The following is a 22,387-nucleotide window of genomic DNA, read 5'->3' as shown; positions in this document are numbered from 1 at the left end:
AGCTGTCTGGATTTTTTTCATCTAATTTGTCAGCAACTCCTGCTACTTCTACCTTAATAATAAACCATGTTCAAATTGTTGGTCTGTAGTAGTGTCTCGGTAAACATAGGTGATGACCTGCAATTTGCATGTTTATCATTGGCATAATTTCAGTTGGCGGGTTTGATTAAATGGCATCAGAACCCCAACATCAAGGTTCATATTTCATTTATCAAGATGTATCAACTGTGAGGAACTGCATAAAGCACAGATTTCCCTGCTCGCTCTTTATTTTATGAATCGCGGTCAAATACGTACCAGATGGACATCATGATCAGTGACCCAGCAGAGTGTTGCTTTCAGAGTCTGTGGTGATTGGTCACTGCACCTCTGGGCTTTGTGTTCCACACAGACAACACCTGCGCAGTTGCATTAATTATCTCCTCATCTCCCTGTGATCAAGGCTTCGGGCATTTCCCAAGCATGGGTAAGTGGGATTGGCCAACAAAGATGAAAGTGCAGTAGAGAAAAAGTAGGAATGCTGGAAATGAAATTCTGATGGAACATTAGTGGAGTTGTAGAAGCAGTGGGAGTGGGAGAGTATGGACAAGGTTGGCCCTTACAAAAGCATAGACGTGCAGCCAGAGGGCCCGGGTGAAGGTGACCTCGTTGACATAGATGAGGAACATGGTTGTGACAGAGAGGTCGGAGATGTCCCAGAGGAAGTGACACCAGTTAAGAAATTCACATTAAACTCTGAAAATGCTGGAGAGTGATCCAAATGTAGGAGTAAGACCATTTGGGCGCCTGGGTGGCTCAGTGGGTTAAGCCGCTGCCCTCGGCTCGGGTCATGATCTCGGGGTCCTGGGATCGAGTCCCGCATCGGGCTCTCTGCTCGGCGGAGAGCCTGCTTCCCTCTCTCTCTCTCTGCCTGCCTCTCCATCTACTTGTGATTTCTCTCTGTCAAATAAATAAATAAAATCTTTAAAAAATAAAAAAAAAAAATAAAAAAAAAAAAAAAAAGACCATTTGCCAGCACACTGAGGAGATGCTCCTTCCAGAAGGAGAGTTACATAATGAGAAGGTTAAGGCAGGCCCCGTTCAGACTGCTCTGGATAAGGGTTTTACAAAGAACAAAACACCTTAATCTCTGTGTTTTGAATGTTTTAGGTTATAGGAGACTAAATACTTGACTTTTTTTTTTTTCATTTTTTGGTACTTTTATAACTGATAGAGTTTTTAATGTTGGGACAAAAATTTTTTAAAGATCATGGAACTGTCATAAACAGTATTTCCGAACATTGCTTGGCATTGTCATTTTTATGGTTGTGCTGATGAGCAAACTGAGAATAGGCTGTATTTTTTTAAATGAATGAATATAAATTCAGTGCAAGACCAAAAATAGGGCCTTTTTTTTTTTTTAAATTGTGTTAACTCATTTGCTCTGATAACCACATGTTTGCTGTAAGAAAAACATATAATAGAGATAACATTTTATTGGGCCATTTGCCAGAAAAGCCAGATGCGATGATGATGTAAAGGAGACAAATCTGTGACCACTTACCACAGTTCCTGGAATATAGGAGGCACTCGATAAATGCAGCACGTGTCTGGAATTGGCTCACTTCAGTCCACCTCCAATGCTACACCCTCGTCTGAATATCCTCCTCTCCCCTGGATGGCTGAAGTTGCTCACTCCAGGTCCGTGTGCTGCTTCCTTGTCTCCCTGGGTTTAGTAGAGCACCCAGTGGTCCCCCATTTCCTCAGCAGAAGCCAAAGATCCGACTCGGGGCTCAAGGCCTTTCATGGTCTGGCCCCACCCATTAGCTTCCACCCTCCTCTCTCTGACTGCTCTGTTCCGGCCACAGGGCCATCCTCTGTTTCCTTGACCATGCTGGATGCCTTCCGGCCTTGGGGACTTGCTTTGGCCATTCCTCAAGCTGCAGTGTCTGTTCTCCTTCCCTGTTTCAAGTCTTGCTTGGAACTCATCCCCTCAATGAGGCCTGGCCATTCTATTCACAATTTCAACCTTCCTTCCACAGCAGCACTCTTGATGCCTCTCACACTGTTCCATTTTTTTTTTTTTTTCACAGAACTTTAACTTAATTTGCAGATCTGTTGTGTTTTGTTTATTGTCCCTCTTCCCCTACCAGAATGTAGGCATGATGAATTCAGGGATTGTTGGTCTATAAAGTGATTTATCTCAAGTGTTTAGGATATATCCTATTACATACTAGATCCTCAGTAAATATTTATTAAAGGATAAATGAATGTCTGAAAGAAGCTACTGCTGTTGTTTGATAGTTATTTCCCATGTACTATTCCAGCAGACTTGGCAGCATTTGTTCTAGAAATCATGTCTTATTGACTCATCACAGAATTTCCTGGAATGCAGCATTAATCTCTGTTCTAAAGCATTGTCAGGTCACAGGAAGAGTGCAGGAGCATTTAACAAAAGGAATTCCATCCTGCATATATTTATGGAGCATTTACTATATCTGAGTTGGATGGTATGATTGCCTTGGGTTTTAACTGAAGCACTTTTCTCTTTTTCTTTTTAGAAAGAGTGATGTGTATGTGTATGCTTGTGTATGCATGGGGTGGCGAGGGGCAGAGAGAGAGAGGAGCACAAGAGAAAGAATCCCAAGCGGGCTCCATGTTTAGTGCAGAGGAGGGGCTCAATCCCATGACTATGAGGTCATGACCTGAACCAAAACCAAAAGTTGGACACCTACCCAACTGAACCACACAGGCATCCCCAAAACAGTTATTTTCAGTGGACCCCCGGCATCCATAGAATTCATTCTGACCCACTTCACCAATAGCCATAGGATGCAATACATATAGTGAGTTTTTTAAATTGGAGTCAGTTGTGGAAAAATTATTACCTAACCAAGGGAGAAGACAAGTTATGGAAGGTGTAGACGTGGATAAACATTTCAAAAGACAATCATCATAAGGGACTAAGAAGAATCCCTGGTGTGATTTGAGGGACTTCCTAATGACCCGAGTGAGGAAGAACATTTCTTGACTTACTAAGAGGACGGTATGTTTGATTTGCTTAGATGGTGTATGGAAAGAGTTGTAACCAAAGTTTTATTACGTTTATGGGGAAATGAGGGACTAGACTAGTGCCCCCTCCCCCCAGTAATCTCATTGATGCTACAGGTGCTTACAATGCATTAAAATTTGTCACAAATATAATAAGATCAGCATTTGTCCTCAAATACTGCCCTATTTCCTGGCTGAATATGACCAGAAAAATCACGTAATGGGATCATTCCTTGCTAACTATAATTGGAAAGGTAGGGTCTTACCTTGGCTATTCTAAAAAGCAACTCAATTTTGTCAGTATGGCAGCACTTTTATGAGCAATCCAGAAGTAGATTAAGGTAATCATTTACTGAGTATGTTACACTTGCCCAGTGCAGTGTTAGGTGCTGGAATTCAATAAAGTCATTATGTATTAAGTTCTGTAAAGTGAAGGAATATAGTGGTATAGGAGCTCAAAACAAAGGAACTGAAAAAGCCTTGTGGGTCAGGGAAGGCCCACCTCAGGAATGGATGCTTGAGTTAAGATTTGAAAGATGAATATGTCTTTAACTAGAGGAGGGAGAAAGGGTTTAATAGTATGTGCCAACTCCGGTAGGAGCAGAGGAACGAGGGAAGGTTGGTTGGAGGAAATGTTGGGCTGGTGCTGTCTATGCAGAGTGGGTCCTTGTAGACTAGAGGAGTTTTTTGGTCTTTTCCCTTAGAGTAATGGGAAGCCATTAAAACCTGACATTTATGGGTCAGGTTTATGGGGTGACCTTGAGGTGAAGCACCACAGGTAGGGAATGTGCAGTGTGGAAGACTATTCAGTGGGTTTTGAAGATAATAACCAAGACATGATGGTAGCTGGTATGATGAGAAGTTGATGGATTTGGCATAGGATTTGCAGGACTTTGGGGAATTGTAAGCCAGAGAGTATTCTCTCTAACGTGCTCTTTATTTTCACAAAGTTCATGAAGTTTCTCCTAGAGTATTTTTTCACAATTAATTTCATTCAAAATTTGTAAAAAACAAACAAATGAAAAAAAAGCAAAAAAACCCCTCAAGTACTTCCATTTCTTCCAGTTTGTTTTATATGAAATGAACAATGGCATAAGTTCCAGTGTTTCGAGGAAAGTCTGGTATCTTCTTACACTAGTCATTCCCAGTTGATGAACAGACTTTGAAATTAAAAAAAAAAAAAAGAAATAATAGAATGTAAGCAGAATAGACTTTTGTAGCATTTTGGCTATGGAAAAGGATATCTTGAGTTGAATCAAAATTTGTTGCCCTAGGTAATAGACCGAAGACATGGACTCAAAAAACCAAGAATACTGAAAGGTAAATATTTAAGGAAGATTTTAGTTTTTACGGGCTAAGTCTGGAAAAGTGAGGGCCATTGTGTGCATTTTGGCACTCAGGTACACCAACAGTGCACACAATTAAAATGGGAAATGAGAGGAGCCTGGACCTCGGGTAGGGTGGCAGAGACTAATTCAGAAGCTTTATGACCCAAGAGACACAATGTATAGACTTACTGTTCTGTTACCTTAACAGAATTAACTCTCTGGAGTCCCAACAGGATGAGGCTGTGCTTATTAGTCTTTACTCTTGGAATAGAAAAGAGATTTCGTGTGTGTGTGTGTGTGTGTGTGTGTGTGTGTATGTGCCTGTATCCGTATGCACACATGTATATGTTGGCAAAAACCAGATTTACCGCACATGGGTTATAATAAATTAAAAAGCTGCTCATCATGACTTCTCCAATGCATAGCCAGTAGGCTCTCAAGTCAGCGTGGTTCTGGAGGAAAATTTTGCTTCTAGATGAATGATGAGTTAATTAAAGGGAACTGGCAGGTATTTATGAGTGGTGTTTGGTCCATCCTATGCTCAGTATATTTTACTTTCTGTCAGAAAGGAACCCTCTGCTCTGGAATATACAATCACAACAGCTCCCAGGTAAACTGGAAAAAGCGTGATAAGTGCATCAGGCTCAGTGCTGTCATTCAAAGTGGAATCATAATATTGCATATTGTAGTTGGAGTACCTCTCCTTGGTGGTGGGGCAGAGCGCTCTTGAACTTAATGTTGCTTCGTGACCAGGCACTCCATCACATGGTGTTGACGCACTAGATTGAAGCGACTCTTTGTTCAAGTGAATTGGTTTTATAAACCTAGTAGGGTGGTTCAGTGTGTTACTTATATTGGTTCCCTTCCCTGATATGGTTGGGATGGACCACATATCAAGGACCATCTCCACGTGTGCTCTTCTTTCTGGTTCTGTCCAAAGTATATAGACTTATTTTAACACGCAGCTACTACTGATTGCCTCCAAGCTCTTACAAGAGACTGCGCACATGTCTCCTGGCATCTTTCCCCTTTGGGGGACCCACTGGGGATCCTAGCTTCTCAGATCACTGGCTCAAAATCCAGGATCAGCCCCACCCAAGCCCAACAGAAACAGAATCTGCATTTCCCACAGGTGATAGGATCCACATTAAAGACTGAGAAGTACTTTTCTAGCCAACAAACATAGTAAAAAAAAAAAAAAAAAAATCAGCTGAGCCATCTAGAAGCATCATGGGGCCCAGGACTCTTAGATTCAGATAAATTAGGTTGAATGATCAGCTGGCTCTGTGAGCATCAAGTTACCTTGAGTCTCCTTGTCCTCATCTGTATGAGTGTGGATAATCTCTACATCATGGGATGTGGGGAAGAGTAAATCCGTTAATGCCAGGACCAATATGCACTATACTTCTTGGCCAATACGATGTGCCCCCTCTTCTCTTGAGGGTTTCCTCAGTAGCACTGTTGTTGTCGCCTGTCCTATATCTTTTTATTTTCTCTTAAATCTCATTCCCAGACTGTCTTTAATGAGTGAATGAAAGTAATTATTTACTAAATGGAATTTAGATGGTCTCCAGCATCCAGAGGAGCCCATCTTACCCAAGAGTGCAGTTTGCATGCTCGGGTTAGTTCCAGAGGGGGAATGAGACAAGGTAGTGAAGGACTGGGGGGATCTGGTAAGCCACGGAGCACATCATCGCAATTCGGTTCTCGGTTATTAGGCTGCGTATTTGGAAAACAAAATATATCTTCGATGTTGCAGATTATATAAGCAACAAAAACCCTTCATTATTTTTATTATAGCCATGCTGAGCATGAATTAATATTCAGATGTACTCGTTATATGAAAATAATGCTTTTTTTTTTTTAAGCGGATGACTTCTTAAGTGTAGCAGTCGAGTGTTCACTGGAAATTAATGAGCACCTGGAGGGAGAGTGGGGAGGTGATTATTAAGAGATTGGACTTTGCCTGTGACTGGTGCTGTAAGCCAGCTATTAGGTATTGCTGCACCATATGGGAAATAAAGCAAGTACATAGCATGATAAAGGTTTTAAATGCAGACTGGAGTTGTACTTTTCCACTGGAGACAGCATATTCTTTGAGTTAACCTGAAAGGCTTGTTTTCAGCTTTTGAATTTTCTGTAAGTTTTTTTTTTTAAGATTTTATTTATTTATTTGAAAGAGAGACAGTGAGAGAGAGCATGAGAGATGAGAAGGTCAGAGGGAGACTCAGACTCCCCATGGAGCTGGGAGCCCGATGCGGGACTCGATCCCAGGACTCTGGGATCATGACCTGAGCTGAAGGCAGTTGCTTAACCAACTGAGCCACCCAGGCGCCCTCTGTAAGATTTTGTTTACTTATTTTTATTTTATTTGCAAAAGAGCGTGAGAAAGAGTGGGAGAGCAGGAGCAGTGGGGAGAGGGGGAAGCAGGCTCCCTGCTGAACAGAGCCCAATGCGGGTCTCGATCCCAGGACCCTGAGATCATGACCTGAGCCCGAGGCAGACGCTTAACCTACTGAGCCACCCAGGCGCCCCAGATATTTTGTTTAAAAAGGACCATGATAGCTCCCACTTAATTGTCTGCTTAGCGCCTTCTGTGTGTCCATCCCTGTGTGAGTCCTTTACCTTGTCATCTTAGAGATTCAGTGCTTGGTCTAGGATCTTTGACCTGCAGTTGGCAGAGCCCGGATGGCCGGTCCAGCTGTTGCTGAGTCTCACGACCATGCTTCTTGCGGTCCTCATGCTGCCTACACGGAGTTGTCCCATTTGTCATCTCTTCCCTTGTATAACTCGTCCCGTACCGCTGCGTAGTTAATTGGAAACCAGTGGGAATTTCACAGGACTGAACTGCGAGACCCTCTCGACACATTTTTAAGCAACCGAAGCTCATTTCAAATGCAGACAAGGGGCCAACATGGGGATAAGCGGAGACGACTTTTCAGGTCAATGTGAACCTAGGTGTTCTGTTCTTGACCCAGCCGCCTGAGCTGGTTTTGGAGCGCTGTGTGTGCCTGCTGCTGTTAGAACCGGGGCTGGTCCTGATGACGCTTGATGTCAGACGATTGCTTGGTCATGTTGATGATGAAAACCGTGAGCAAGAGTGCTAACGTGGAGGTTCTATAGTTTATCGCTCCTCCTGTGGGTTGTGTGTGCGGATCAGTAATGCTAGTGAGGAAACTGTTGGCTGCCCGAGTGGTAATCACCTCTTTCTCCTCTTTCCATCCAGTTACCCTCTTTTTTTTTTTTTTTTTTTTTTTTAAACAAGGAAAAATTCTCTAGGGATTGATTCTGTGGAATTTTTGGGGAAGTTGTTGTTACATTTTTAATAGGTGCTAAAATTTTTAATTTTTAATAGGTGCTAAAATCCTAGTCTTCTAGGTCTGATTTAGACTGTCTAGGCATGTCAAACCTCACTTCCCTTTTCTCTTTGCCTCCCCCTCTGCAGGACGACGAGGTGGTTCTGCAGTGTACCACGACCATCCAGAAAGAGCAACAGAAGCTGTGTTTGGCCGCAGAAGGATTTGGCAATCGGCTTTGTTTCTTGGAGTCCACTTCAAATTCCAAGGTGGGATAAAGCCTTTCGATGCCTTCCAAATATTCGGGTTTTACTAGTCGTACTGAAGTTATGTATGGGCAACTCTGTTATTGTCTGTGGAACGGATAAACTGAAGGGGATTTGAAAAATGTGCTTATTACCCATTAAGCAAATTTCTTGTTGAGCCCTTCCTTTTTGCACGCAAGTCAGGTAAGTTTGTTGACAAGAATGAGACCGAGCTCTTATCCCCATGGTGTTTATGTCCTAGTGGAAAAGTAAACAAGTAAATGAGTGGTATGATTTTGGAACTCAGGGCTATGGAGAAAGCAGAATAATGGGGTATAGAGTGATGGGGCAAGGTCTCCCTCTTTTCCAAAAAGTATTTGGGAAAGGTTTTCTGAGGCAGTGATACATGAGCCATCTGGAATGAAGTGAGAGAGAGTGAACTGTCCCTAGTCTCTTGGACCATTCCAGAAAGAGGAGCCATGTAATGCAGGGGTCCTCAGTTAGTTTCCTTCAACTGGAACTGGCCATGGAGGCCTTCTAGGCCATTGCCAGGAGTGGAGGTATCGCTCTACGATGAAGGGAGGCCATTGGAACCGGTGAACGGTGCAATTTGATTTAGCCATTGCTTTGTGACTGGAGGGTGTTGAGAGAACAAGCCTGAAAGCAGGGAGATGGAGATCTGGATGGGAGCTGCTGGTTCTTCAGACTACAGTGATGGGTGGGGGGACCTGGCGGGTATTAACAACATGCCTTGCCGATGTGCTGAAGGATCAGACCATGTGGATGAAGGGAAAGAGGAAGATGTCTGAGGGGTGGGAAGTCAACCAGAAATCAGTCCTCCTTTGTGCAGTACTTTCTGGTCTCCGGAGTCCTTGGACAGGCAGTCTCATTCAGCTGCTGCAGTAAGAGTGTGACAGTAAGAACTGTCACATCCACTGTACACATGGGGACGTGGGAAGCAAATAGAGGTCAGGTGCTGTGCCTAATATTGTTAATGGGACTCAAAGCCACAGTGTTAGCATTGGTTTTCCACGCTTACATCTCGGCCTGCTGGCTGCAGATTCCTGACTCTTTCTTTGATATCACAGTACCTCTTTGGTTATTCTGTGAAACAATGCTGGATTCATTTATTATAATAATTCCATGCCAAGTAACATGATTCACCTTATAATAGTGGGTGGCAAAACATTATGTGTTTTATAGCCCTGCTTAGATTTATTTTTGATTCGACAAGTGTTGATTGAGCGTTCTCTTTGTACAAATTACAATGTTAGGTGTTAGTTGTGAAAAGTATTCTTAAGAGGAAAATATTAAGCATTTTAACATAGAGCACACCCCCCGAGGTTTCTGAGATTCTGTGGTGCGTAGAACCAGGCACATCGTTTAGCTAGCTGGTGTTGGATTTTCACATTATGGTGAACGCTGTGTTGGCAATTGTTCTCTCGTTCCTGTAATGTAAGAGGGGGTCTCCATGTTAAAAACGAATGCTCCTGATTTGTGGTAGGCAATTCATGTGGCACTGAAGGCACTGATGAGGGCTGGGCATCCATTTAAACTGGTTCCTTCCTCGGAGGAACACCCCCATTGTTAACTCATGATGAGCTAGTGAACCAACCATTTTGACCATTTTTGTTGTCATCCTTTTGTATTCTTTTTTGGCGTCTTTGAAAATGTGCATGTGGGAGATGCCTGGGTGGCTCAGTTGGTTGAGCGGCTGCCTTCGGCTCAGGTCATGATCCCGGCGTCCTGGGATCGAGTCCCACGACGGGCTCCCTGCTTGGCAGGGAGCCTGCTTTTCCCTCTGCCTCTGCCTGCCACTCTGTCTGCCTGTGCTTGCTCTCACTTCTCTCTCTATGACAAATAAATAAATAAAATCTTAAAAAAAAAAGAAAAAAGAAAATGTGCATGTCGAATGAGATACGGGAATTGTTTATCAAACATAGAATGAATAGCAATTGATGTCCAGTAAGCCTATTTGAACTTTTTTTTTTTGTAAGTAGTTACAACATAAATACACTCCTACTTGAAAACCCCCTACTGTGTCATTGTTTTTTTCCCCTGTATTTCCACTTGCCTTTGTTATGTCCTTCCTGTACTTCTCAGCAGGCTGAAATGCTGCTTGTCCTTCAAAGCCTATTTCAAATAGTCCTTCTTCTGGGTTGCTTCTTTCCAAGGTCTCTGAGTTCTGTTCTCTGTGTTGTTTGTTGTGTACTTTGTTTATACTTCTGTTATGTTGCCAGGTGGGCTTAATTCTGTATAATCCACACAAGCTTCTCACCTGCTCTCAGATACATACACCAACTTCTGCATTCCCTGAAGAGCAGAGCATATCTCACTTATTTTCTTCTCTCTTATTGCTTAGTACCGGGCACAGGGCCTTGAACCTAGTAAGTCATCCACAAAATTAAGGAGATCATTAGGTTTGAAAGGGGACCGCTACTCTTAGCCCAATTATATCTTTTATAGACTTAATTGTTTTATAATTACAGTGTCAAAACTCGATCTCATTCATGTTTAACATATGTAAACTTAGGTCCAGCTGTGTTTTGCGCAGATACACGTGGATTCGATTTTCATTGGTGGAAAATGGGAGACGGTCCTTCTTTCCCTGGCTCTCAACTTTGTTGTCTCCTGCATTTTTAAAAAGATGGAGAGAATAAAATTGTTGTTGGTGGTGAGTGGTCTTAAGACATTAAGACATGTCTTAAGCTGCAGAATCTTTTTTTTTTTTTTAAAGGTTTATTTATTTATTTATTTGGAAGAAATCACAAGTAGGCAGAGAGAGGAAGAAGCAGGTTCCCCGCTGAGCAGAGAGCCCGACCCGGGGCTCCATCCCAGGACCCTGAGTTCACGACCCGAGCCGAAGGCAGAGGCTCAACCCTCTGAGCCACCTTTTAATCGAAGGCAGGACTAACTTTCTCAGAAGACTGTTTCATGTTCCTGGACATCTCTTCATGCTGATTTCTGCCTGAAAGAGGATGGTTCATAACTCCAGCATAGGTTTTCCAGCAGAACATGTAAACATCAAATCTGATGATATCTTTCAGTTAATCGTTTGTGAATTATAATCGTGGATACTTCGCATTCTTTATATGAATGCCTTTTCGTTTTCTGTCTTTTACGATTGAGATGTAGGACTTCTGCTTTTAGAAACCTAGTCACTTGTTATCACTCAATGTTTGAGAGAAAATGAGAAGTTATCATAGAGGCATAGATTTTCATCTCCGCCAATCTTGACATAAAAGCAGGCAGAGCTCAGAAGATAACAGAACCCTCCCCGCCCCCAACACACACACACAGACAACATATGATCTGGAATAAACTAGATGACATGTTATCCCCACACAGGGTGTACAGATGTGTACTGAAGGAAGTGGAGGAAAGGCAGCCTGGTTTCTTTTGTGTCCAAAAACTAGCTACACGGACTCCCGGAGGACATGGTGGGCCAGTGCGGAAAAAGCAGCTGAAATGAGAAGGGGATGAGGGAGACAGGGTAAAGATGAACCAATATTTCTGGAGCAGTCTTGGCCTACGACTTTTGAAATCTTTTTAAGTTTATATTGTATCTGGATTCAAATGTAGATAGGCCTGCAAAATTAGCAAGACAGGAAACAACGTGTGTTGGAGAGGATGTGGAGAAAGGGGAACCCTCTTACTCTGTTGGTGGGAATGCAAGTCGGTGCAGCCACTTTGGAGAACAGTGTGGAGACTCCTCAAGAAATTAAAAATAGAACTTCCCTATGACCCTGCAATTTCACTACGGGGTATTTACCCCAAAGATACAGATGTCGTGAAAAGAAAGGCCATCTGTACCCCAATGGTCATAGCAGCAATGGCCACAGTCGCCAAACTGTGGAAGGAAACAAAATGCCCTTCAACAGACGAGTGGATAAGGAAGATGTGGTCCATATACACTATGGAGTATTATGCCTCCATCAGAAAGAATGAATACCCAACTTTTGTAGCAACATGGACGGGGCTGGAAGAGATTATGCTGAGTGAAATAAGTCAAGCAGAGAGAGTCAATTATCATAGGGTTTCACTTACTTGTGGAGCATAACAAATAACATGGAGGACATGGGGAGATGGAGAGGAGAAGGGAGTTGAAGGACATTGGAAGGGGAGATGAACCATGAGAGACTATGGACTCTGAAAAACAATCTGAGGGTTTTGAAGGGGCGGGGGTTGGGAGGTTGGGGGAGCCAGGTGGTGGGTATTATGGAGGGCAGGTATTGCATGGAGCACTGGGTGTGGTGCAAAAACAATGAATTCTGTTACACTGAAAAGAAATAAATAATTTTTAAAAATGTAGATAGGCCTGGATTTGAGGAGAAAAGATTGAGAATCAAGTATGGATTGAGTAGGGGCAAAGGATAGAGAAGTATCAGGTAAAACGGGGGAAGGGAAATAGGGCCAATGGATCTCATAAAAGACTCGTTGTGTTTTGAATACTGGGTGCAAACAAAAGAAGTTACTCTATAGCCACCCTCCTTTTCTATGAGAAAGCTCCTTCCAGTTTATCTACTATATCTTTATTGCCTGTAGATAGAATTCTGCTCCTGCTTGCTGTCTTTTTATTTTATGCAAATATATACCTATGTATACTGCATATATATATTATATATACATAATTATACCATGTTCTATACATAATTATACAGTATATAAAACCTTTATATATATAATTACATAAATTATGTGTAATATATATTTTACATACCACATATAATACTATACATGTAGACATATAATTATACTATGTATAAAACCATTATGTATACATATGTAATTATATGTAATTGTGTGTAACTTATTTGTAATAATGAAGTAATCTAATTTATATTTATCTACATAATTATTTGAAGTTATCTTTTACATATAATTTATATATGTATGAAGAATTTTATATGTCAAAGAGATAATAAGGAGCGTAATGTTAGAGGGACTACAGGTCCACCAGACTTAAAACTGTTACATGACATTCCAGAATGAACTAAAATTCAGTGAAGAGAGGTGCTTTGAGATTATAAACTCAGAAATAAGGTGAATGGAGAAGAGAAAGATTTGAAAAGAACTGAAAGATGATAGGATGAAATTTTAAGTCACAGAGAAACTAACTTTAGAAAGGGAGACTAAATTAGAAAGGACATGAGAACATATAAACCATGAGTAATGCCTTAAGAATGAAAGAAAATGGAAAAGTGAAAACCTGTTTAAAAAAAAATATATATATATAATCTCCAAAGAAAATGAAGAGATAAAACCATGTGGGAGACTTCCAAGTTCCTATCGAGCACGTAAGATGCTTGGAGGTCACCACTCTGTCCTAACAAGTAAAAAGTTGGGCAAAGTGAGAAATGAACAGCCCTTCTTAGATCCATGAGACAACCAAGTCACAGGGCACACTTGTACCCCCAAATCAGAGAGACTGACACGTGGGTGCAGAGAATTCCAGCTCCTGTGAGCAGGAACCCATGCTGGGTGGGAAAACCTGAACTGGAACTGACGAGTTGCTGGAGGCTCAGTGTGACGACTCTTAAGACTTAGAAAATCCTCGGGGATCCAGTTATGCAGGGGCTTCATGCTTCTGGGGTTTTTACCTCTTGGGGTTCTACCAGGTTCTCACAGTGAATACTGGAGAAAAATTCCCTTGTGCTTCTGTCAGGGAGAGGGAGGAAGAATCACTTTGAAAAAATCCAGAGTATTAAGTTCTTAACAAGGTCTGCCCTCCAGAGACACTACTTTGCCAGAACTCAGCCTGCTGGGATTGTATCAGTAACTAACCTAACCCAGGGAAGGGAAATAGCCAACTCCAGCCAACTCTTGTCATCCTGTCCCACCTAAGGGGAGGACACTGAGAAATGTGTGAAGTTCATGGTCCAGAGGCACAGGCTCACTGGGAGACTGAGACTTAATAGAACTTTAAACACTTCCTCCTCCCAGACCTTACCATCATTTTACTAAAGGCTTGTGTACGGCAATTCCCTTTACCCAAAACATCTTGTGTGGCTATCAAGAAGAAGGCAAGAAACACAGTTGGAAGAGACAGAGCAGGGATTAGAACCAGACTCAGATATGGAAGCAGTGTGGGAATTATCAAACCAGGAATGTAAAACAACTATGATTAATATGCTAAAGACTCCACTTCATAAAACAGACAGCCTGCAAGAACAGATGGGCAATGTAAGCAGCGGTAGCATTCAGAGAAAGAATCAAGAAATGGTGGAGAACAAAAACACTGACAGAAATTAAGAATGCCTTTGATGGCTTATTATTAGACTGGACTTGGCAGAACAAAGAATCTGTGAGTTTGAGGATATCTCCATAGAAACCTCCAAAACTGAAAAGTAAAGAAAAAGAAAAGGATTGGATGAAGGAAAAAAAAAAAAAAAAAAAAGGACAGAATATTCAGGAACTGTAGGACAACTACCAAAGAGATCTAGAAACATGAAGAAAGGAATAGAAGAAATAGTTGAAACAATAATGACTGATAATTTCTGCAAGTTGATGTCTCACCTCTAACCACAGATCCAGGAAGTTAAGACAATACCAAGAAGAATGAATGCAAATCCTCACTACATGTAGGTATATCATTTTCTAGGTACAGAAAATTAAACAAAAAACCTTGAAAGAAGCTGGAGAAAAAAAAATTCTTACCTATAAGAGAGCCAAGATAAGAATTACATTCAATTTTTTAGAAATTCTGCAAGCAAGAAGAGAGTAAAATGCTTAAAATGTTGGGAGGGAAAAGCTACCAACTTAGAATTCTGTATCCTGTAAAACTGTCCTTTAGGAGTAAAAGAAAAATGACTTTCTCAGACAAACAAAAATTAAAGAAATTTGTTGCCAGTAGACCTGGCTTACAGGAAGTGTTGAAAAAAGCTCTTGAGCAAGAAGGAAAGCTCAGAAACTTGAGTTTACATAAAGGAAGGAAGGAAGCATTGGTGAAGGTAACATTAAAGGTTTTTATTTTTCTTATTAATTGATATAACAGGTAAAAGTTTGCTCAGAATACTAACAGCAACACTCTCTTTGCCTATGTATGCTTAGGTATAAGTGAAATGAATAACATCAGTGCTACAAAGGATGAGAGGGATGAATTAGGATTATTTTGTTAAAAGGTATGTCCACTCTCCCTGGCATGTGAGTGTAATGTTATTTGAAAGTGGATTTGGATTAGTTGTAAATGTATATTACAGATGCTAAAAAAACCACTTAAAAAAAAAGTATAACCAACCTATATGTCAAGGAGAGAAAATAAAATCATATGAAATGTTCACTTGAAGCCACTAAAGGCAAGAAAAGAATGGAAGACAAAAGTGGAAACAAGGAATAAGGGCAACAAACAGAAAACAGACATGAATATGATAGATCTTAATTCGCTTACAACAATAATTTCTTTGAACCTTAGTGGTTTAAATGCACCAAATAAGAGACTGTCAGACTGGATCAAAAATGAAACCTAACTATTTCTTGCCTATAGGAAACTCACCTCAAAATAAAGACACATAGGTTAAAAGCAAGTGGGTAGAGAAAGATATATCATGCTAATAATAATTTAATAAAAGTAGGAATAGCAGGAAAGTTATCAGGAATAAAGAAGGGCATTACACGATTACAAAGGAATCAGCTCTCATAACAGTCCTTAACATGTATGGGCCTAACAACAGCATCAAAGGAAAAATAAATGAATCCACGGTCTCAGTTGGAGACTTCAATACCCACTTATGAGAAATGGGGAAATCTAAAAGGCAGAAAATTAGCAAGGGAATAGTTGAACTATGCAACATTTTCAATCAACTGGATATAATGGGCAAGTGTGGTTTACTTCATCCAGCACTAACAGAATACACATTTTTCTCAAGCTCATATGGACACATTCACCAAGATAGACCATATTCTAGGCCATAACATATAACTTAACAAATTTAAAAGAACAGAAATCATACAATATCCGATCTCAGACGACGACTGAATTTAAATAGAAGGATGGAAAATGTTTAAGTACTTGGAGGTTAATATGGTTAATAAATCTAAGGTTAACTAGAAAAATACTTTGAACTATAAGAAAATAAAAACACAAGTTATCAAAATTTGAGATGCAGCAAAAGCAATGCTTGTGGTGGGTGAGGGATGAAAAGTACAGAGTGCATCTATTAAAAACAAGGAAGGTCTAAAATCAATAATCTAAACTTCTCCCTTATGAAACTAGAAAGAGAAGAACAAATTAAATCCAAAGTAAACAGAAGAAAAGAAAAAGAATTATGGCAGAATTCAATGAAACTAAAAACAGAAAATCAAAATCAATTAAAAAAAACTGTTTATTTGAAAAGATCAATAAAATTCATAAGCTTCTAGCCAGTCTAGTTAAGAAAAAAATATAAATTACTAACATCAAAAACAAGAGACATCACTATAGATCCCACAAACATTAAGTAGGTAATAAAGCAATACTAGAAATAATTCTGTACCCACGATTTTATAAAGTAGGTGAAATGGACCAATTCTTTGGAAGACACAGTCTGCCAAAATGCGCACAAGATATTGACAATTTGAATAGGCTTTTAGATATTAAATTGAAACAGCAGTTAATAACTTTCTATACTAAAGGTGGCAGGCCCACATGGATTCACTTGTGAATTCTATCAGACATTTAAAGAAGAAACTGTATAGGTTAACTATAATCTTTCAGAAGATACAAGCAAAAGAAATAACTTCTTTACTCATTCTCTGAGGCCAAGATTACTCTTAAATCAAAACCTGAAAATACAAGACCAAACAAACAAACAAACCACCAAAAACAAAATAACGAAGAAAGAAATACAGACCAATACCTCTTAAAAACATTAATGTAAATAAAATTATTAACAAATTAAATCCAACAGTGTATAAAGAGAATTACACATCATGACCACATAGAATTTACTATCCTAGGTAAGCAAGGCTCGTTCAAATTAAAAAATCAACTACTATAATCTATCACATCAACTGAGAAAGGAAAAATCATAGGATCATATTATTAGGTACAGAAATAGCATTTAACAAAACCCAACATCCATTCTTGATAAAAACTCTCAGTAAACTAGGAATGGGAGGAACTTTCTCAACTTCATGAAGACTACAGAAAACCTACAGATAGCATCTTAGTATTGAGAAGCTTGCAGTTTTCACACTAAGATCAGAAACAAGCCAAAGATGTTGGCTTTCCCCACTGATGTTCAACATTTTGCTGAAAGACATAGCAAATGCAATAAGATTAGAAAGAGAAGGGGCACCTGGGTGACTTGGTTAGTTAAGTGTCTGCCTTTGGCTTAGGTCATGATCCCAGGGTCTGGGATCAAGCCCTGTCTTGGGCTCCTTGCTCATCAGGGAAAACAGCTTCTCCCTCTCTCTCTGTCCCTCTGCCCCTCCCCCTGCTTGTGCTCCGTGGCTTGGTCTCTCTTTAAAATAAATCTTTAAAAAATACATGCAATACCATTTATCTTAGAATGGAAAAAAAAATAACTTACTTGTAAACCTAAGAAAATATTACAAGATCTATAGGATAAAAACTATGAAAATTAGGTGAAAGATACAAAGCAGAACTAGCTAGATGGAGAGATATTCTATGTTCATGAATAGGAAGACTCAGTATCAGCAAAATGTTCTGTCAGACTTGATCTGTAGATAACGCAATGCCTGTCAAAATCTCAGGAAGTTATTTAGCAGATATTGACAGACTGCTTATGAAGTTTATTTGGAGCATCGAAAGACCCAGAATAGACAACATAATATTGAAGGAGAAAACAAAGTTTTCTTAAAAAGCTAAGGACAGTGTGGTATTAGTGAAAAATATACCAGTTGATTAGTGAAACAGAATAGAGAGTCCAGAAATAGACTCACAAATAGTCAACTGATTTTTGTCAAATGAACAAAAGGAATATAAGGCAACAAAAGTAAGCTTTCCAACAAGTGGTACAGGAATAATTGGACATTTTAATGCAAAAAAAAAAAAAAAGGAAAAAAACCAGAATCTAGACAGACATTATGCCCGTCACAAAAATTAATTGAAAATGGATCACAGACTTTAAAATGCAAAATTGTAAAATCCTGGAAAATAACCTAGTAGAAAATCTAGATAATGTTGGGTATGGTGAAGATGTTTTAGATAAAACCCATGAAAGCTCATTCAAATTAGAAACCTGTGCTCTGGGGAAGACAGTGTTAAATGAATGAGAAGATGAGCCTCAGACTGGGTGAAGAAACTCGCAAAAGACACATCTGGTAAAGGACCGTTAGCTACAACATCAAAAGAACTCTTAAAAATCAAAATAAAGAAAACAAAATGATTAACAAATGGGCCAAAAACCTTAGAAATCACCTTGCCAAAGAAGATATCTACATGACAAATCAGCACATGAAAAAATGTGTGTGATACGTCATCAGGGCAACACAAATAGAAGTGGATACCACCTATTAGAATGGCCAGATTTGGGCACTTGGGTGGCTCAGTGGGTTAAGCCACTGCCTTCAGCTCAGGTCATGATCTCAGGGTCCTGGGATCGAATCCCGCATTGGGCCCTCTGCTCGGTGGGGAGCCTGCTTCCCTCTCTCTCTCTCTGCCTGCCTGTCTACTTGTGATTTCTGTCAAATAAATAAATAAAATCTTAAATAAAAAAAATGGCCAGATACCAGAACTGGAAACACCAAATGCTGGTGAGGATGAGGAGCAGCAGGAATTCTCATTTATGACCCGTGAGGGTGGAGAATGGGTCAGCCATTTTGAAAACTAAATATAGTCTTCTCATGATCCCCAGATTGTGCTCCTTTGTATTTACCCAAAGGCTTTGAAAAATGTACGTCCACACAAAAACTTGCATGTGGATGTTTATAGAAGCTTTATTCATAATTGCCAAAACTTGGAAGCAATTAGATATCCTTCATTAAAGAATGGATAAACTGTGGTCCATGTAGATGATGGAGTATTATTTATCATTAAAAAAAAAAAGTGAGCTATCAAGCCATAAAAGGACATGGAGAAAATTTAAAAATGTACTAATGAGTGAAAGAGGCCAGTCTGAAAAGGCTACGAACTGTGTGATTCTTGTTCTATGACATTCTGGAACTGAAAGAACTCTAGAGACCATAAACAAAATCAGTGGTTGACAAAGGTTAGGGAGGGCAGGAAGGATGAAAAGGTGGAACTTGGAGGATTTTTAGACCAGCAAATCTATTCTGTATGATGATATAATGATGGATGCATATCGTTATATATTTGTCGGAAAGATGTACAGCACTAAGAGTAAAACCATAGTTGTGTGGACTTTGGGCGATTTAGATGTGTCAGTGTATGTTCATGTGTCATAACAAATGTACCACTATGGTGGGGAACATTAATAATGGGGACGGCTGTGCAGATGGGCAGGCAGAGAGTGTATGGGAAAATCTCTGTGCCTTCCATGCAGTTTTGCTGTGAACCTAAATTAGTAAAAGATAATCTATTTACAGAGGTGCCTGGGTGGCTCAGTTGGTTGAGCATCTGACTCTTGATCCTCAGGGTTGAGAGTTCAAGCCTTGTGTTGGGCTCCGTGCTGTGTGTGGAGCCTACTTAAAGGAAAAAAAAAAGAAAAAGAAAAAAAGACTTTTTTTTTTACCTTTATCTAACATGTTCTGTTGTTCTCCTTTATAGATAAAAGTTTAAAAAAAATCTTTTTTTTCTTTTTTCCTATAAAGGAGAACAACAGAATGTATTAGAAGGACATCTGATGTATTTATAATAAAAGACTCTGGGAGGAATACCAAAGCTCAGGAACACTTGCTTGAAACTACACATTTGTGTAGTGTATACTTTGGAAAACCAACTTCTTAGCTGGCCAAGACAGATAATCTAGTAAAGTATATTCATTAAAGGTAAAGAAAAAAAAAATCTGTTGAATCCAGGCAAAAAGGCAAATCACTTTTAAAGGAAAGGAGGTCGTGTTGTCATTAGATTTTATAACCCAATGCTTTATGCCAAGTGAAAATGGAGTAATATATTAAGAAACTCAAGGAAAGGAAATCTGAGTCAAGTATCCCAGCCAAACTGACTTTTTGTGTAAAAGCCAGAAACAATTATGAATGTGAAACAATTTAGGGATATTGTTTCCATGAGCCCTTCTTTAGGAATTTACTGGAGAGTGAGCTTCAGGAGAGACTCTGGCAGGAGGACTGGTTGGAACCAAGCAATGCACATTTATTTACGTTGTTGAGACTCATGATTTTGAAGGAGAAAGCATCATGCAGAGTGGGTCTATGCCCAACACTATGAAGTTGGTAAACTACCAAAAATGGGAGAAGAGTGGGAGGGGTTTAAAAAATTCTATTAAGCGTTCATATGAATAACTGTAAGTGTACTTGACTGACCTATTAAAGACAAGAACTTAAGACTTTGAATTAGCAAAGCCAAATATGATGTTATATTTACTGAAACAGATACAGAACGTACTAATAAAAGGATGGACGAGGGTATACTAAGAAACACAAGTAAAAATAGAGTGGATTTCTCAAACTCATTATTGGCTAAGGCATAATCCAGACCAAAAACCTTGAAAAGAGACAAAGCAGGATATCTAATAATTTTAAGGGATATACTTCTCAGTAAAGATTACATAGGTATATGCACCCAATAACAGAAACCACTTCCATAAGCCAAAAATTACAGATGCCAAGACAATACAGTACAAATAAAATAGATGATCTAACATACTTCAGGTACAAAAAAATGAGTAAAATGCTTGGTATAAAAACTCAGTGAGATTGACCTTATAAAGACATGTCAGAGTATATAAAAGGTTCATATAAAACATTAAAGAATATTGACCACATTTTAGGTCACACACGCACACACACACACACACACACACAGTAAATTCCAAAGAGCAGCAATAATATAAACATAAGTCTAAAGAAATAAAACTAAAAATTAATTTTTCAAAAAAAAAAAAAAAAGCCAGGGGTACCTGGGTGGCTCAGTGGGTTAAGCCTCTGGCCTTCAGCTGGGGTCATGGTCTCGTCCTGGAATTGAGCCCCGTGTTAGGTTCTCTGCTCGTCAGGGAGCCTGCTTCCCCCTCTCTCTGCCTGCCTCTCTGCCTACTTGTGATCTCTGTCAAATAAATAAATAAAATCTTAAAAAAAAAGCCAAAACCCCATAAAAGTCCCTTCTACGTAAGAATTAAGAAGTCACACTATGGGCGCCTGGGTGGCTCAGTGGTTTAAGCCTCTGCCTTCGGCTCGGGTCATGATCTCAGGGTCCTGGGATCGAGCCCCACATCGGGCTCTCTGCTCAGCGGGGAGCCTGCTTCCCCCTCTCTCTCTGCCTGCCTGTCTGCCTACTTGTGATCTCTCTCTGTCTATCAAGTAAATAAATAAAAATATTAAAAAAAAAAAAAAAAAAGAAGTCACACTATTAAATAAGTGTTGAGTGAACGTAGAAGTATCAAATAAAATTGAAGGATTTCTTGCACTTAGTGAGAATGAAAACGTGGTGTAGAATATGTGGGACACAGTTTTGGAAGTCATGAGAATAGAGATTTCAGCATTAAATGTATATATCAATAAAAAATTAAAAAATGAATTAATCACATTAAAAACTAGAAAAAATAGCAAAAGAAAGCAACAGGAGGGAATTAAGTAAAAAGGAAATGGGTGAGTTAATTTAAAGATTGGTTCTTTGAAAAAAATTGGCAAACCACTAATTGAGTAAAAAAAAAAAAAGAAAACACAAATATTCAAACATTAAAAGTTTCATAAATGTAGGAGGAGGATAATGATAGAAACAGAAGAAATTAAATCATAAGAGACCAGTTGCTCAATTATGTACAAGTGGATTTGAAGATCTTCACAAAATGAATCATTTTCTAGAAAAAATTAAATTTACCACAGAAAATCTAAATAGGCTAATAATCAGATAAATAAAGCAGTAAGAGAATTTTCTGACAAGAAACACCAGTCACATTATCCCTTATTTTGTATGTTATTCAAATTATTCCAAAGCCTAAGAAAAGAAAGAAAATGTCCAAATTTATTTCATCCAGTAAGCTATAAAACGGATTCTAAAAATCTCAAATCACATCGAGAAATTTTTTGGTCAGTTTCACTTACGAATATTAATACCAAAATCTGAGTAAAATATTTTTTTTAAAGAAACCAGTGTTGCATTAAAACATACATCCTGACTAAGTAATTTATTCTAGGAATCCAAGAGTGGCTTGGTACCAAGAAAAAAGTATAATTAATAATCGTCATATTAGTAGCGCTAAGGAGAAAAATCCTTTGGACATCTCTGAAGATAGGGAAAAGGTTACTTGATAAAATTCAGAGTGTATGTTTCAGAAGTTAATAAAACTAGGAGTCAATGGATAACTCACTAACATTATTTTACAAACACAACTTCAATTAAGTCATTGCTTTATCTATAGGGGAACACTCATGATCAGAATTGGGCATAAGTTGGGGTATTCGTTATCTCTGT

The 22,387-nt window shown here is 39.3% G+C and overlaps 1 protein-coding gene across 7 annotated transcripts in view; it reads left to right on the top strand.

The window, feature by feature from the left end:
- Nucleotides 1-22,387, top strand: part of RYR2 (ryanodine receptor 2) — a 756,727-nt gene that overhangs the window by 213,670 nt on the left and 520,670 nt on the right. For all 7 annotated transcript variants that reach the window (XM_032312097.1, XM_032312094.1, XM_032312091.1 and 4 more), the window contains exon 2: nucleotides 7,804-7,923. In XM_032312097.1, the coding sequence (XP_032167988.1) occupies nucleotides 7,804-7,923 (120 nt within the window). The remainder of the gene's footprint in view (nucleotides 1-7,803; nucleotides 7,924-22,387) is intronic.

Source organism: Mustela erminea, chromosome 14 (assembly GCF_009829155.1).
Source record: "Mustela erminea isolate mMusErm1 chromosome 14, mMusErm1.Pri, whole genome shotgun sequence".
Lineage (NCBI taxonomy): Eukaryota > Metazoa > Chordata > Mammalia > Carnivora > Mustelidae > Mustela > Mustela erminea.
This window is presented reverse-complemented; position numbering and strand designations above follow the sequence as displayed.